The 12,965-nt window shown below is 40.3% G+C and overlaps 1 protein-coding gene across 1 annotated transcript; it reads left to right on the top strand.

The window, feature by feature from the left end:
- Position 1: 1 nt before the first annotated feature.
- On the top strand, positions 2 to 10,947 carry LOC106582739 (F-actin-capping protein subunit alpha-1). Its single transcript, XM_014166118.2, has 10 exons — positions 2 to 153; positions 7,117 to 7,180; positions 7,308 to 7,359; positions 7,447 to 7,510; positions 7,852 to 8,058; positions 8,375 to 8,454; positions 8,600 to 8,678; positions 8,851 to 8,922; positions 9,295 to 9,357; positions 9,463 to 10,947. Exons 1-10 carry the CDS (start codon positions 115 to 117, stop codon positions 9,601 to 9,603), a joined length of 861 nt encoding a protein of 286 aa, XP_014021593.1. The 5' UTR covers positions 2 to 114; the 3' UTR covers positions 9,604 to 10,947.
- Positions 10,948 to 12,965: the final 2,018 nt, after the last annotated feature.

The following is a 12,965-nucleotide window of genomic DNA, read 5'->3' as shown; positions in this document are numbered from 1 at the left end:
TGGAACGCCAATCGGATGTTTGACATTTATACATCCGGTGAAATATCTGGCTCCTTGTTATGTCTATTGTGACACTGTGGAGATCTGCTTCCTCACTGTTGCAGATCAGCCAAGATGGCAGATTTCGAAGAACAGCTCACTGGGGAAGAGAAGGTAGCTACATAACTAGTCAGTATTTTGATAAGCTTTGTTCGCTTTTTGACGATTTTTAGTAAGTTAACTAGGTTGTTGTGTTCTTCCTAAATTATTTTGCCTGCAAAAATAACCTTAGCTAGTTTGCTAAGCTAGTTCCTAGCTAAAGTTAGCTTGCTGGCTGGCTAACGTTACCTAGTTAAAAACATATTTGAGCTAACTATCCTGTCTGCTAAGGAATAAACTGACGGAGTTAATTGAACCAACTATACTCCATACGCATCATGTAAATGATACCGAACGCAAGAAGCAGTTTGCGTAAACACGAGTCTGTAGCTAGATCATAGTTAAAACCATGGCAAACTTAAGACTTAGACACATATACCCACTGTGCTAGACACAACTCCGAAGAACATAGCCATAGGCATCATTCTATTAATTATCACATTGTCTGTCTTGGTGGTATTACATTGCTTCTAGCCAATTGACTATAACAACCAGGGCTGTCAAACATTAAATAAAAATCTTGATTAATGTCAAATTCATAATTAGTTCAAATTAAGATGTAATTAAATCAGATTTAGCTTTTTTTTTTACTTTACCATAATGACTTCTTGGTTTTGTCTAAAGTAACGGGTAGCACAATAAGGTACATTGAAAAATAGCACACTTGTTTTTTTGTTTTTTTTTACTTAACAAAAATATAAACGCAACATGAAACAATTTTGAAGATTTTACTGAGTTACAGTTCATATAAGGAAATAAGTCCATTTTAAATAAGTAGATTAGGCTATTCTATGGATTTCACGTGACTGAGAATACAGATATGCATCTGTTGGTCACAACAACAACAAAAAAGGTAGGGGCGTGGATCGCAACCAGTCAGTGTGACCACCATTTGCCTCATGCAGTGTGACACATCTCCTTCGCATAGAGTTGATCAGGCTGTTGATTGTGGCCTGTGGAATGTTGTCCCACTCCTCTTCAGAGGTTGCGGGAAGTGGAATATGCTGTTGTACACGTCGATTCAGAGCCTACCGTACATGTTCAATGGTTGACATGTCTAGTGATTATGCAGGCCATGGAAGAGCTGGAACATTTTCAGCTTACAGGAATTGTGCACAGATCCTAGCGACATGGGGCCGTGCATTAACATGCTAAAACATGAGGTGATGGCGGCGGATGAATGGCACAACAATGGGCCTCAGGATCTCGTCACGGTATCTCTGCATTCAAATTTCCATCGATAAAATTCAATTGTGTTCATTGTCCGTAGCTTATGCTGCCTGCCCATACCATAACCCCACCGCCACCATGGCATTGACATCAGCAAACCACTCACTCACAAAACGCTATACATGTGGTGGTGAGGCCAAATTCTCTAAAATGACTTTGGAGGTGGCTTATGGTAAAGAAATGAACATTCGATTCTCTGTCAACAGCTCTGGTGGACATTCCAGCAGTCAGCATGCCAATTGAACAATCCCTCAATTTGAGAAATCTGTGTCATTGTGTTGTGACAACTGTACATTTTAGTGGCCTTTTATTGTCCTGAGCACAAGGTGCACCTGTGTAATGATCATGCTGTTTAATCAGCTTCTTGATATTCCACTCCTGTTAGGTGGATGGACTATCTTGGCGAAGGAGAAATGCTCACTAACAGGGATGTAAACAAATTTGTGCACACAATTTGAGAGAAATTAACTTTTTGTTTGTATGGAAAAATGTATTTAAGCTCATGAAACATCAGACCAATACTTTACATGTTGCATTTATATTTTTGTTCAGTGGACATTGCATTGTTGTTTTTAGCAGTTTACCTTAGATTGTATTTGGGTTGCCCAAAGGCCGACAGATGGCGATATTGGGTCATTTCATCTTACCGTCCAAAGGGAATCTATGCAGCCAGCTATACACTCGTATCCCCTGTGGACCGGTTTGTGCATAAAACATTATCCATTCAGGCTGTGTAGATTCCCTTAAGATGAAACGACTGAAAATCGCCATCTGCTGGTCTTTGAGCCAGTATTTGGGATGTTTTCAGTCTATTTTAAAAGGGTGAGTAAACACCCCGACTGGCAGGTGTTTTTCTGTTGCTCATTAGGCAAATTTGATTTCAGTCTTGGTGTGTTTTCTGACAGCTTCCGTGTTTGTTGGAAGCCTATTTCACTTCCTCAAAATCCACAGAATAATCTAAGGACTCAAAATATCTGTAATTAATTAGACGTTTTTTGCACAGGATGTTTTATTTGACATCTAACTAGGGTGTTTGCAGTATTTCTGAAGTAAAAACACGGGTAATGTTTTGTATTAGGGTAAACAAATTCGTGCTGCTGGGCAGGTCTCTCACTGCCTATGTTATTGGATAGAGAGCATTCACCACAGCTATTAACCCCATGTTAGAAGGCAAATGGACATCGTCAAATCAAAACCCAACCTTAATTTTCCCCTTGTGATGCACGTACAGTGTCGTGAAAGTATTTGCCCACATTCTGATTTTCTCTATTTTTGCTACTGTATGTTATCAGATCTTTAACCAAACCCTAATATTAGATAAAGGGAACTTGAGTGAACAAATAACAAATAATTTATACTTATTTATTTAATCAACAAAGTTATGCAACATAATTCTTGTGTGTGGAAAATGTAATTGTCCCCTTACACTCAATAACTGGTTGTGCCACCTTTCAGCTGCAATGACTGCAACCAAATGCTTCCTGTAGTTGTTGATCAGTCTCTCACATCACTGTGGAGGAATTTTGACCTACTCTTGAATGCAGAACTGCTTTAACTCAGTGACATTTGTAGGTTTTCAAGCATGAACAGCTCGTTTCAGGTCCTGCCACATCTCGATTGGGATTAGGTCTGGACTTTGACTAGGCCATTCCAAAACTTCAAATTTCTTGCTTTTTAGCCATTCTCATGTAGATTTGATTGTGTGTTTTGGATCATTGTCTTGCTGCATGACCCAAAGACAACTGGTGGCACAACCAGTTGAGTGTAAGGGGGCAATTACTTTTTCACACAGGGGAATTGGGTGTTGCGTAACTTTGTTTCTGAAATAAGTATTTCATTGTTGTATTATTTGTTCACTCAGGTTCCCTTAATCTAATATTAGGTTTTGGTTGAAGATCTGATAACATTCAATATCAAAAACATGCAGAAGTTGAGAATTTGAAAGGGGGCAAATAGTTTTTCACGGCACTGTATGTTCCAAACTCAGTTTTTGACGAGACTGACTTTATGACCAAAATGATCCTATTTACTTTGTAGTCATTTTGTATACTACAATAACGGTTTCTGACTCATATTGATGCCACGTAGGACATTTTCAAAGGGATTTGTTGCTTTTAAAGGCAGTCGCTCTTGAACACTTTCAGATAATGCAATAAAAATTGTATTACAAGAACTCTGACAGCCCTAATTACAATACAAGGAACTTTTGACTTCTTACTTGGTGTAGGAATCATTGATCCCATGAAAAGTCCACACGAACATACTGTACAACCATATTCACAAGACTTCTTCTGAAGGTAATACATTATCATAGTGATTGTGGCCATTGCGATTGAATCACCAAAAACGAAACAACCTTGATATGAAAGCTTGAAAATTGACTGTTCTTGCTGTCAGCCGCATGCAGATACATGTTTGAAGCTGCCTAGTCCCTACTGAGGTGTAGCATTCCTATCACTTCAATGGCAGGCCCACAGCAGGGATACGGTCAGATACATGTACAGACCAGTAGAATGAGTATATGTGTTTTGCAAATACTGCTCTGTGTCGGAAGGTGCCTAACAGTCTTTGGGAGCATCTACAGTGCTTTCAGAACTATTCACACCCTTGACTTTTTCCACATTTTGTTTTATTCAGGTTGTAACAACAAAAATAATCTCACCAATCTAGACACAAGACCCCATATTGACGAAGTGAAAACATGCAAATGTATTGAAAATGAAATACAGATATCTCATTTACACAAGTATTCACACTCTTGAGCCAATGCATGTTACAATCACCTTTGACAGAGATTACAGCTGTGAGTCTTTCTGGGAAATTCTATAAGAGCTTTACACATCTGGATTGTACAATATTTGCACATTATTAATTATTCTTCAATCTCTGTCGGACATAAATTTCATTTTAATTGCCACATTTTTGACAGTTCTACTTTGCCTTGTTGCAAACAGGATGCAAGTTTTATTTTTATTCTATACAGGCTTCCTTTTTATTCGGTCATTTAGCTTTGTATTGTGGAGTAATTACAATGTTGTTGATCCATCCTCCGTTTTCTCCTGTCACAGCCATTAAACTCTAGCTTTTTGAAAGTCACCGTTGGCCTCCTGATGCAATCCCTGAGCGGTTTCCTTCCTCTCTGGCAGCTGAGTTAGGAAGGATGCCTGCATCTTTGTATTGACTGGGCTTATTGATACACCATCCAAAGTGAAATTCATAATTTCACCATGCTCATTGGGATATTCAGTGACTGCTTCTATTTTATTTACGCATCTACCAATAGGTGCCCTTCTTTGCGAGGCATTGGAAAACCTCCCTGGTCTTTGTGGTTGAATCTGAAATTCCCTGAGGGACCTTAAAGATAATTGTATGTGTGGAGTACAGAGGAAAGTTAGTCATTCAAATCACGTTAACACTATTGCACACAGAGTTAGTCGATGAAATTTGTGATTTGTTAAGCGAATGTTTACTCATACTCAATACTTACATATTGACATGACATTTCAGCTTTTCATTTTCAAATAATTTGTAAAAATGTCAAACACAATTCAACTTTGACGTTATGGGTTATTGTGTGTAGGCCAGTGACCCCAAAAATATATTTAATCAATTTTAATTTCAGACTAACACAACAAAATGTGGAAAAGCCACGGGGTGTGAATACTTTCTGAAGTCACTTTAGGCCTAACTGTGCAGCAGCATACACACAGCAGAACTTGTTTGTTTCAATTTTTGACATGTACTAGTGAAGAGTTGCAAAAATAGAACTATACAGTGAGTACTTTACTTGTATTGAATTAAGCAATATAACCCACACAACCTTTGGGTCTGCATCTGCACATACACAGTACCAGTCAAAAGTTTGGACACACCCACTCATTCAAGGGTTTTTCTTTATTTTTACTATTTTCTACATTATAAAATAATAGTGAAGACATCAAAACTATTAAATGACACATATTGAATAATGTATTAACCAAATCCATATATTATATTTGAGAGAGCTTTGCACACTATTGGCATTCTCTCAACCAGCTTCACCTGGAATGCTTTTCCAACAGTCTTGAAGGAGCTCCCACATATGCTGAGCACTTGTTGGTTGCTTTTCTTTTACTATGCGGTCAAACTGATCCCAAATAATCTCAATTGGGTTGAGGTCAACTGATTGTGGAGGCCAGGTCATCTGATGCAGCACTCTATCACTCTCCTTCTTGGTCAAATAGCCCTTACTCAGCCTGGAGGTGTGTTGGGTCATTGTCCTGTTGAAAAACAACGCAAACCAGATGGGATGGCATATTGCTGCAGAATGATGTGGTAGCCATGCTGGTTAAGTGTGCCTTGAATTCTAAGTAAATCACTGATAGTGTCACCAGCAAAGCACCATCACACCACCACCTCCATGCTTCACGGTGGGAACCACACATGCGGAGATCATCTGTTCCCCCGCATCTCACAAAGACACGGCGGTTGCAACCAGAAATCTCAGATTTGGACTCGTCAAACCAAAGGACAGATTTCCCCCGGTCTGATGTCCATTGCTTGCGTTTCTTGGCCCAAGCAAGTCTCTTCTTATTGGTGTCATATTAGTAGTTGTTTCTTTGTAGCAATTCGATTATGAAGGCCTGATTTCACGCAGTCTCCTCTGAACAGTTGTCTGTTACTTGAATTCTGAAGCATGTATTTGGGCTGTAATCTGAGGTGCATGTAACTCTAATGATCTTATCCTCTGCAGCAGAGGTAACTCGGGGTCTTCCTTTCCTGTGGTGGTCTTCATGAGAGCCAGTTTCATCATAGAGCTTGATGCTTTTTGCGACTGCACTTGAAGAAACTTTCAAAGTTCTTCAGATTTTCCATATTGATGGCCATTATTGTCTTAAATCAATGGGGGACTGTTGTTTCTCTTTGCTTATTTGAGCTGTTCTTGCCATAATATGGACTTAGCCCTATTTGGTAAAAGACCATCTTCTGCATACCACCCTACCATGTCGTAACACAACTGATTGGCTCAAACTCGTTAAGGAAAGAAATGCCACAAATGACCTTTTAACAAGGCACACCTGTTAATTGGAATGCAATCCAAGTGACTACTGCATGAAGCTGGTTGAGAGAATGCCAAGAGTGTGCAAAGCTGTCATCAAGGCAAAGTGTGGCTGCTATGAAGAATCTCAAATATAAAATAACACTTTTTTGGGGGGTTACTACATGATTCTGTATGTGTTATTTCATAGATTTGATGTCTTCACTATTCTTCTACAATGTAGAAAATATAAAGAAAAACCATGGACTGAGTAGGTGTGTCAACTTTTGACTGGGACTGTACATAGGCCTACAATACTGTCGTTCCATCAACGGATTTCAGTGCAGAGACTTTTTCTTCAGGGGGGCCCTTGTTAAAATGTCCTAGCTCCCCCCCCGTTTAACTGTCAGTGCCTCTGACACCCCACATACTTACATATGCATTACAGCTGCTAAGAAAAGCTCCTTCCATCTAAGGAGTGGCTTGGACAGAGCAGAGGTAGGCTCATCAGGCAGCCAAGCCAGTCACTGCTCTCTGCTTCACTCTAGTGACCAGGGTAAAATGGCTATGTCATTACACTGTCTCTGGGTATAGTATCAGTGGTAGAAATATTAATATGCAAATATCATATAGTTCCAACATTCTTTCGACTGACAGTCAGCCTTAAAAGTTGTATGGCAAAAAAAAGTGGATAATGGCCTGTTTATCACATTGTGTTGTCTTTCCCTCAGGTCCGCATTGCGGCTAATTTCGTCATCCATGCTCCACCTGGAGAATTCAATGAAGTCTTCAACGGTGGGTATGCTTAGAAATAGTATAATCATTGTACTGTTTATTTACTACCCAGACACTTATTTTGTTATATAGTCTGTTAATGCATTGCTGTTGGTAGTCTCTTGATAATGCCATCTCTTGATTTAAGATGTGCGGATACTGCTCAACAATGACAATCTTCTCAGGGAGGGTGCGGCGCAGTGAGTAGAGTTCTTTATTTTATTGATCTATATTCTGTTCATGCATTGTTGTGCAAATATAACCTTTAACCTGCTTTATTTCAACAGTGCCTTTGCCCAGTACAACATGGATCAGTTCACCCTTGCCAAACTTGAAGGGTATGATGATCAGGTAAGATGCTCAGTCACCTGAATTGTGACTCTTACCCAGCTGTTTTGAAACTGGTTGGTCTCATACTGTGACATACATACATGCATACATACAGTACCAGTCAAAAGTAGCCACCCTTTGCCTGGATGACAGCTTTGCACACTCTTGTTTGTTAGTATGCATGTTTGATGTCTTCACTATTATTCTACAGTGTAAAAATAAGGAAAACCCTGGAACAAGTAGGTGTGTCCAAACTTTTGACTGGTACTGTACGTATGTATAAATATCACATTACCTGTAAGGTCAATGCAGAAACTGATGCCCTCTCTGTGTCTCTGTGCTCTGCTCCTCCCCCTCTCCAGGTACTGATCACAGAGCATGGAGACTTGGGCAACGGCCGTTTCTTTGACCCCCACAACAAGCTGTCATTCAAGTTTGACCACCTGAGGAAGGAGGCCAGTGACCCCCAGCCCCACGAGGGAGAGGGGTCTCTCAGACCCTGGAGAGATGCGTGTGACAGCGCCCTGAGGGCCTACGTCAAGGAGCACTACCCCAGCGGCGTCTGCACTGTACGTCCTGCCTTTCACCTGCAGGATAAGATTCTTTTTTTATTTAACCTTTTTATTTAACTAGGCAAGTCAGTTAAGAACGTTCTTATTTACAATGACGGCCTACACCGGCCAAACCAGGACGACGCTGGGCCAATTGTGCGCCGCCCTGTGGGACTACCAATCACGGCCGGTTGTGATACAGCCTGGATTCGACATAATATTATCTTTAAAGAGCTTTTCATGCTGGAAACATTAATTATTTCGGACTGTACAAGTGTAGTTGATAAAGATGAGCATGGTAAACATTGACAGAACCTTGTTTTATTCATCACAGGTTTATGGGAAAACTATAGACGGCCAGCAAACCATAATTGCTTGCATTGAAGGTCACCAATTTCAACCAAAGAACTTCTGGTAAATGACAGTGTACAATGCAAGTACACTTTAAGAAGTCTTAATTTAAAATCAATGTGTTTTGTTTTTGTTTACAACATAATGCCCACTTCTATGACTAAATATGGGTAAGGAGTCAGGACTCATCTTTGATTTGTGTTCTCAGGAATGGCCGTTGCAGGTCTGAATGGAAGTTCAATATATCCCAATCTACAGCTCAAGTCGTTGGAGTCCTCAAAATACAGGTAGGCAAGTGTCTGGCGTCAAGTGTCCTCCATTTTGTCCGGCTGTGTAAAAGCCTGTTCAAAGACAGCGGGTTGGGCACAGGCCCCTGAAAGTAAAATTGATTTACTGAAAATGTATCTTGCTCTCATGTCATATTGTATATTGCTTCTCACCCATATCTTGTGGTTATAGGTGCATTACTATGAGGATGGAAATGTGCAGCTGGTCAGCCACAAGGATGTCCAGGAATCCCTCACAGTGAATGTGAGTTTCCCTTTCAGTAGAATGTGCCCACAATCAGTAGCACTAAAGGAATGCTTCTTTTGCAAAGGACACTGGTAATGATAGAACTCTTAGTGTCAGTCAACCCTAGTAGAGGAGACACTTATGATACTCTACTGTGGTTTTGTGGCCGATTTCCTGTAAACCTGCACATAAGTGTTAAAAGGAAGTAGAAGGGTGCAGACTAACTGTTCATTGGTGCATGAGGGGAAGTAGGAAGTCTTCAATCTCTGTCAAGTTTACAGGCAATTGTCAAAGGCATGAATTCTGATGTTTTTGTTAGTCCTTTGGCATGACAACTCTTATCTTACATCAGAGGTGTGACACTTGTTTTGTGTTCTCTTGTTTTGACAGAATGAGACTCAGACTGCAAAGGAGTTTGTGAAAATCATTGAGGATGCAGAAAATGAATACCAGGTATGCAACTTATGTTTCCTCCCAGTAATATTTTGATAAATTGAAATAAATCAAATGTTTTGTCATTGGGGGGGGCGAGAGTCTAAACATTTCTCTCACTTCCAGACGGCCATCAGTGAGAATTACCAGACCATGTCTGACACCACGTTCAAAGCCTTACGCCGACAGCTTCCTGTCACCCGCACCAAGATTGACTGGAACAAGATCCTCAGCTACAAGATTGGCAAGGAGATGCAGAATGCCTAGAGGACAGTGTGTCGGTCGGTCTGTGTGTTACTGCAAAGACAAATCGCTTGAACGGGTGAAATCAGAAAAGGAGAGGGTGGTCTCATAAAATTTTTGGTCTAATGTGTCTATTTTGTCTGTGTTAAAGAATGCCACGATTTGATGTCAGGAGTTAGTATACTTCCTTCGACGCGTTACGAGGTGATGCCTTCATTTTAAGAGGACATTTTGTTGGGTTGTTTAGCTCTGGCTCATTTGCAACAACAACAAAAAATATTTCAACCAAATGCCTTTACTGACACTGAAAGTTTGGGTCATTGGGTCATCCCCCTCCTGCCCGCACACACTCACGCTTCAAATTGTAGTCATACCCCTCAGTTGGTTGTCTGGGTAGCAATCTGTTTAAGCCCTGTTTGTAACCCTACAAGCGCTGGGATTCAAACAAATGCAGATAAACGACCTGTGTTCTGTGGTTGATCTTTGGTTTAAGGTGATTTCTGATTGAGCTGCCATCCGCTTCGTTTACGGCTAGTTTGATCTCTGTTAATGTCTGGGGAAATTGCCTTTAACAGCATGCACACAGCGATAGGCTTTTAATCTGCATTGGATTGAATTCTGACCTATATAAATTTGTAGGTATTGGAAAATCTTTCTGTAACCCAATGTCTCTGAGTGAGGTGTATACTCCTTTTAATATGACAAAAATATAAGTGCACCCCCCCCCAAAGAAAAGACCCAGTAACAGTTCTGTTCAGTGCAGTCTTTCCCGTGGTAAAGATATGTACTTTGAACTGTTTGAAAAAATGTATAATTCATCACACTGAATGAATCTTCATTTCACACACGAGGCAGGCCTACATGCTCGGCTCTGTGGTTTAATCAAGCCTAAACAAGTACAGTATCATCAGTATCCTCTCAGTAATTAGGCTAAGTTAATATATAATACCTATATTTCCTTTTTACCTCCTTTTAGCTTTTTACTCTATATTTTTTTTTATACAAAATGTCAAACATGTATAATTAACAAGAGGAATGAAGAAGTTGCACCAAATGCAATGCTGTAACTATTGTGATCATTAACTGTTAACCATAGTGTTTCCCATACCAGTGTGTAGAAATATTCTGATTGGGTGAAATTCAAATCAGAATTGGTTGCCAAATGTGTAAATGCTGAATAACACTGGAAATACAGTGAAGGGACAATTTGAATAAAGACACAATTGTATATCACTTTATAATGAAGTACCTCTTGAAATGCACCGCTTGACTGTTTACGTATGATACAGATTCATTGTCTGTGTACTAGTACATTTGTGTCCAATGCGTAAAAACATTTTGGACAATACACTATTTTGCCATATTGTCCTCTGCTTTCAGTTCTTGTGTCTAAACTATTCTATACAGTGCATTCGGAAAGTATTCAGACCTCTTGATTTTTTCCCCCACATTTTACATTACAGCCTTATTCTAAAATGGATAACATTTTATTTCCCCCCCCCTCAATCAACACACATTACCCCATAATGACAAAGCAAAAGCAGGTTTTTAGTAATTTTTGCAAATGTATATAAAAAATAAGTATTCAGACCCTTTGCTAAGTACACTGTTGACGCACCTTTGGCAATGGTTACAGCCTCGATTCTTCTTGGGTATGAAGCTACAAACTGGCACACTTGTATCTGGGGAGTTTCTCCTGTTTCTTCTCTGCAGATTCTCAAGCTCTGTCAGGTTGGATGGGGAGCGTTGCTGCATAGCTATTTTCAGGTCTCTCCAGAGTTGTTTGATCAGGTTCAAGTCTGGGCTCTGGCTGGGCCACTCAAGGACATTCAGAGACTTGTCCCGAAGCCACTCCTGCATTGTCTTGGCTGTGTGCTTAGGGCTTAACCTTCGCCCCAGTCATGTCCTGAGCGCTCTGGGGCAGGTTTTAAAGGATCTCTGTACTTTGCTCCATTCATCTTTCCCACGAATCTTGACTAGTCTCCCAGTCTCTGCCACTGAAAAATATCCCCACAGCATGATGCTGCCGCCATGCTTCACCGTAGGGATGGTGCCAGGTTTCCTCCAGATGTGATGCTTCGCATTCAGGCCAAAGAGTTCAAGTTTGGTTTCATCAGACCAGAGAATCTTGTTTTCCATGGTTTGAGAATCCTTTAGGTGCATGTTGGCCAACACCAAGCGGGCTGTCATGTTCCTTTTACTGAGGAGTGGCTTCTGTCTGGCCACTCTACCATAAAGGCCTGATTGGTGGAGTGCTGCAGAGATGGTTGTCCTTAATCTGGAAGGTTCTCCCATCTCCACAGAGTAACTCTGGAGCTCTGTCAGAGTGACCATCGGGTTCTTGGTCATCTCCCTGACCAAGGCCCTTCTGCCCCGGATGCTCAGTTTGTCTGGGCGGCGAGCTCTAGGAAGAGTCATGGTCGTTGGTGGTTCCAAACTTCTTCCATTTAAGAATGATGTAGGCCACTGTCTTCTTGGGGACTTCCAATGCTGCAGAAATGTTTTGGGACCCTTCCCCAGATCTGTACCTCGACTCAATCCCGTCTCGGAGCTCTATGGACAATTCCTTTGACCTCAGGGCTTGGTTTTAGCTCTGACATGCACTGTCAACTGTGGGACCTTATATAAACAGGTGTGTGCATTTCCAAATCATGTCCAATCACTTGAATTTACCACAGATGGACTCCAAGTTATAGAAATATCTCAAGGATGATTCATGGAAACAGGATTCACCTCAGCTCAATTTCGATTCTCATAACAAAGGGTCTGAATACTTATGTAAATAAGGTATTTCCGTAAAAAAAATATACACTTGCAAAATTTCTTAACCTGTTTTTGCTTTGTCGTTATTGGGTATTGTGTGTGTAGCTCGTTCATTTGATCAATTTTCATTTGATCAATTTTAGAATAAGGCTAAAGTAAAAAAAAATGTGGAAAAAGGGAAGGGGTCTGAATACTTTTCGAATGCGCAGTTATATAAACCTTGCATTCATAATACTCGCATGATAAATCTTATATTGACGTGCTGTTTTGGTGAAAACTGTATGGCCCAGATAGATTATGTAAAAAAAATATTTTGTATGGATTTAAACTATTTCAAATACACAAAACACAGTCATACCACAATGAACAGGGAAGGGTTGACAGACAACACAATCACTTCTCTTGGAATACTAAAATCAAAACCTAGAAAACCATGTTTTAGATAAGAAATAAGTGATGTGCGATCCATGCCGGATTGTTTGCATCACGTACACAGTTTCACAGTTCCATTGTGATGGTTTCAATTGTAAGGATTATGTAACAAATTGCCCTGGGAGGGACTATCATTAATTTATGTTAACGTAAAGACTTCTCTTTTTATCATGAGTATATTTATCTAACAT

This window comes from Salmo salar, chromosome ssa22, assembly GCF_905237065.1.
Source record: "Salmo salar chromosome ssa22, Ssal_v3.1, whole genome shotgun sequence".
Classification (NCBI taxonomy): domain Eukaryota; kingdom Metazoa; phylum Chordata; class Actinopteri; order Salmoniformes; family Salmonidae; genus Salmo; species Salmo salar.
The sequence above is the reverse complement of the archived record's forward strand: the minus strand, read 5'-3'. Positions and strand labels throughout refer to the sequence as shown.

Coding starts and splice junctions, on each gene's coding strand:
- LOC106582739 (XM_014166118.2), top strand. CDS start 115: ATGGCAGATTTCGAAGAACAGCTCACTGGGGAAGAGAAG. Junction 154..7,116: donor AGCTCACTGGGGAAGAGAAG/GTAGCTACATAA, acceptor TCTTTCCCTCAG/GTCCGCATTGCGGCTAATTT. Junction 8,455..8,599: donor TTTCAACCAAAGAACTTCTG/GTAAATGACAGT, acceptor TTGTGTTCTCAG/GAATGGCCGTTGCAGGTCTG.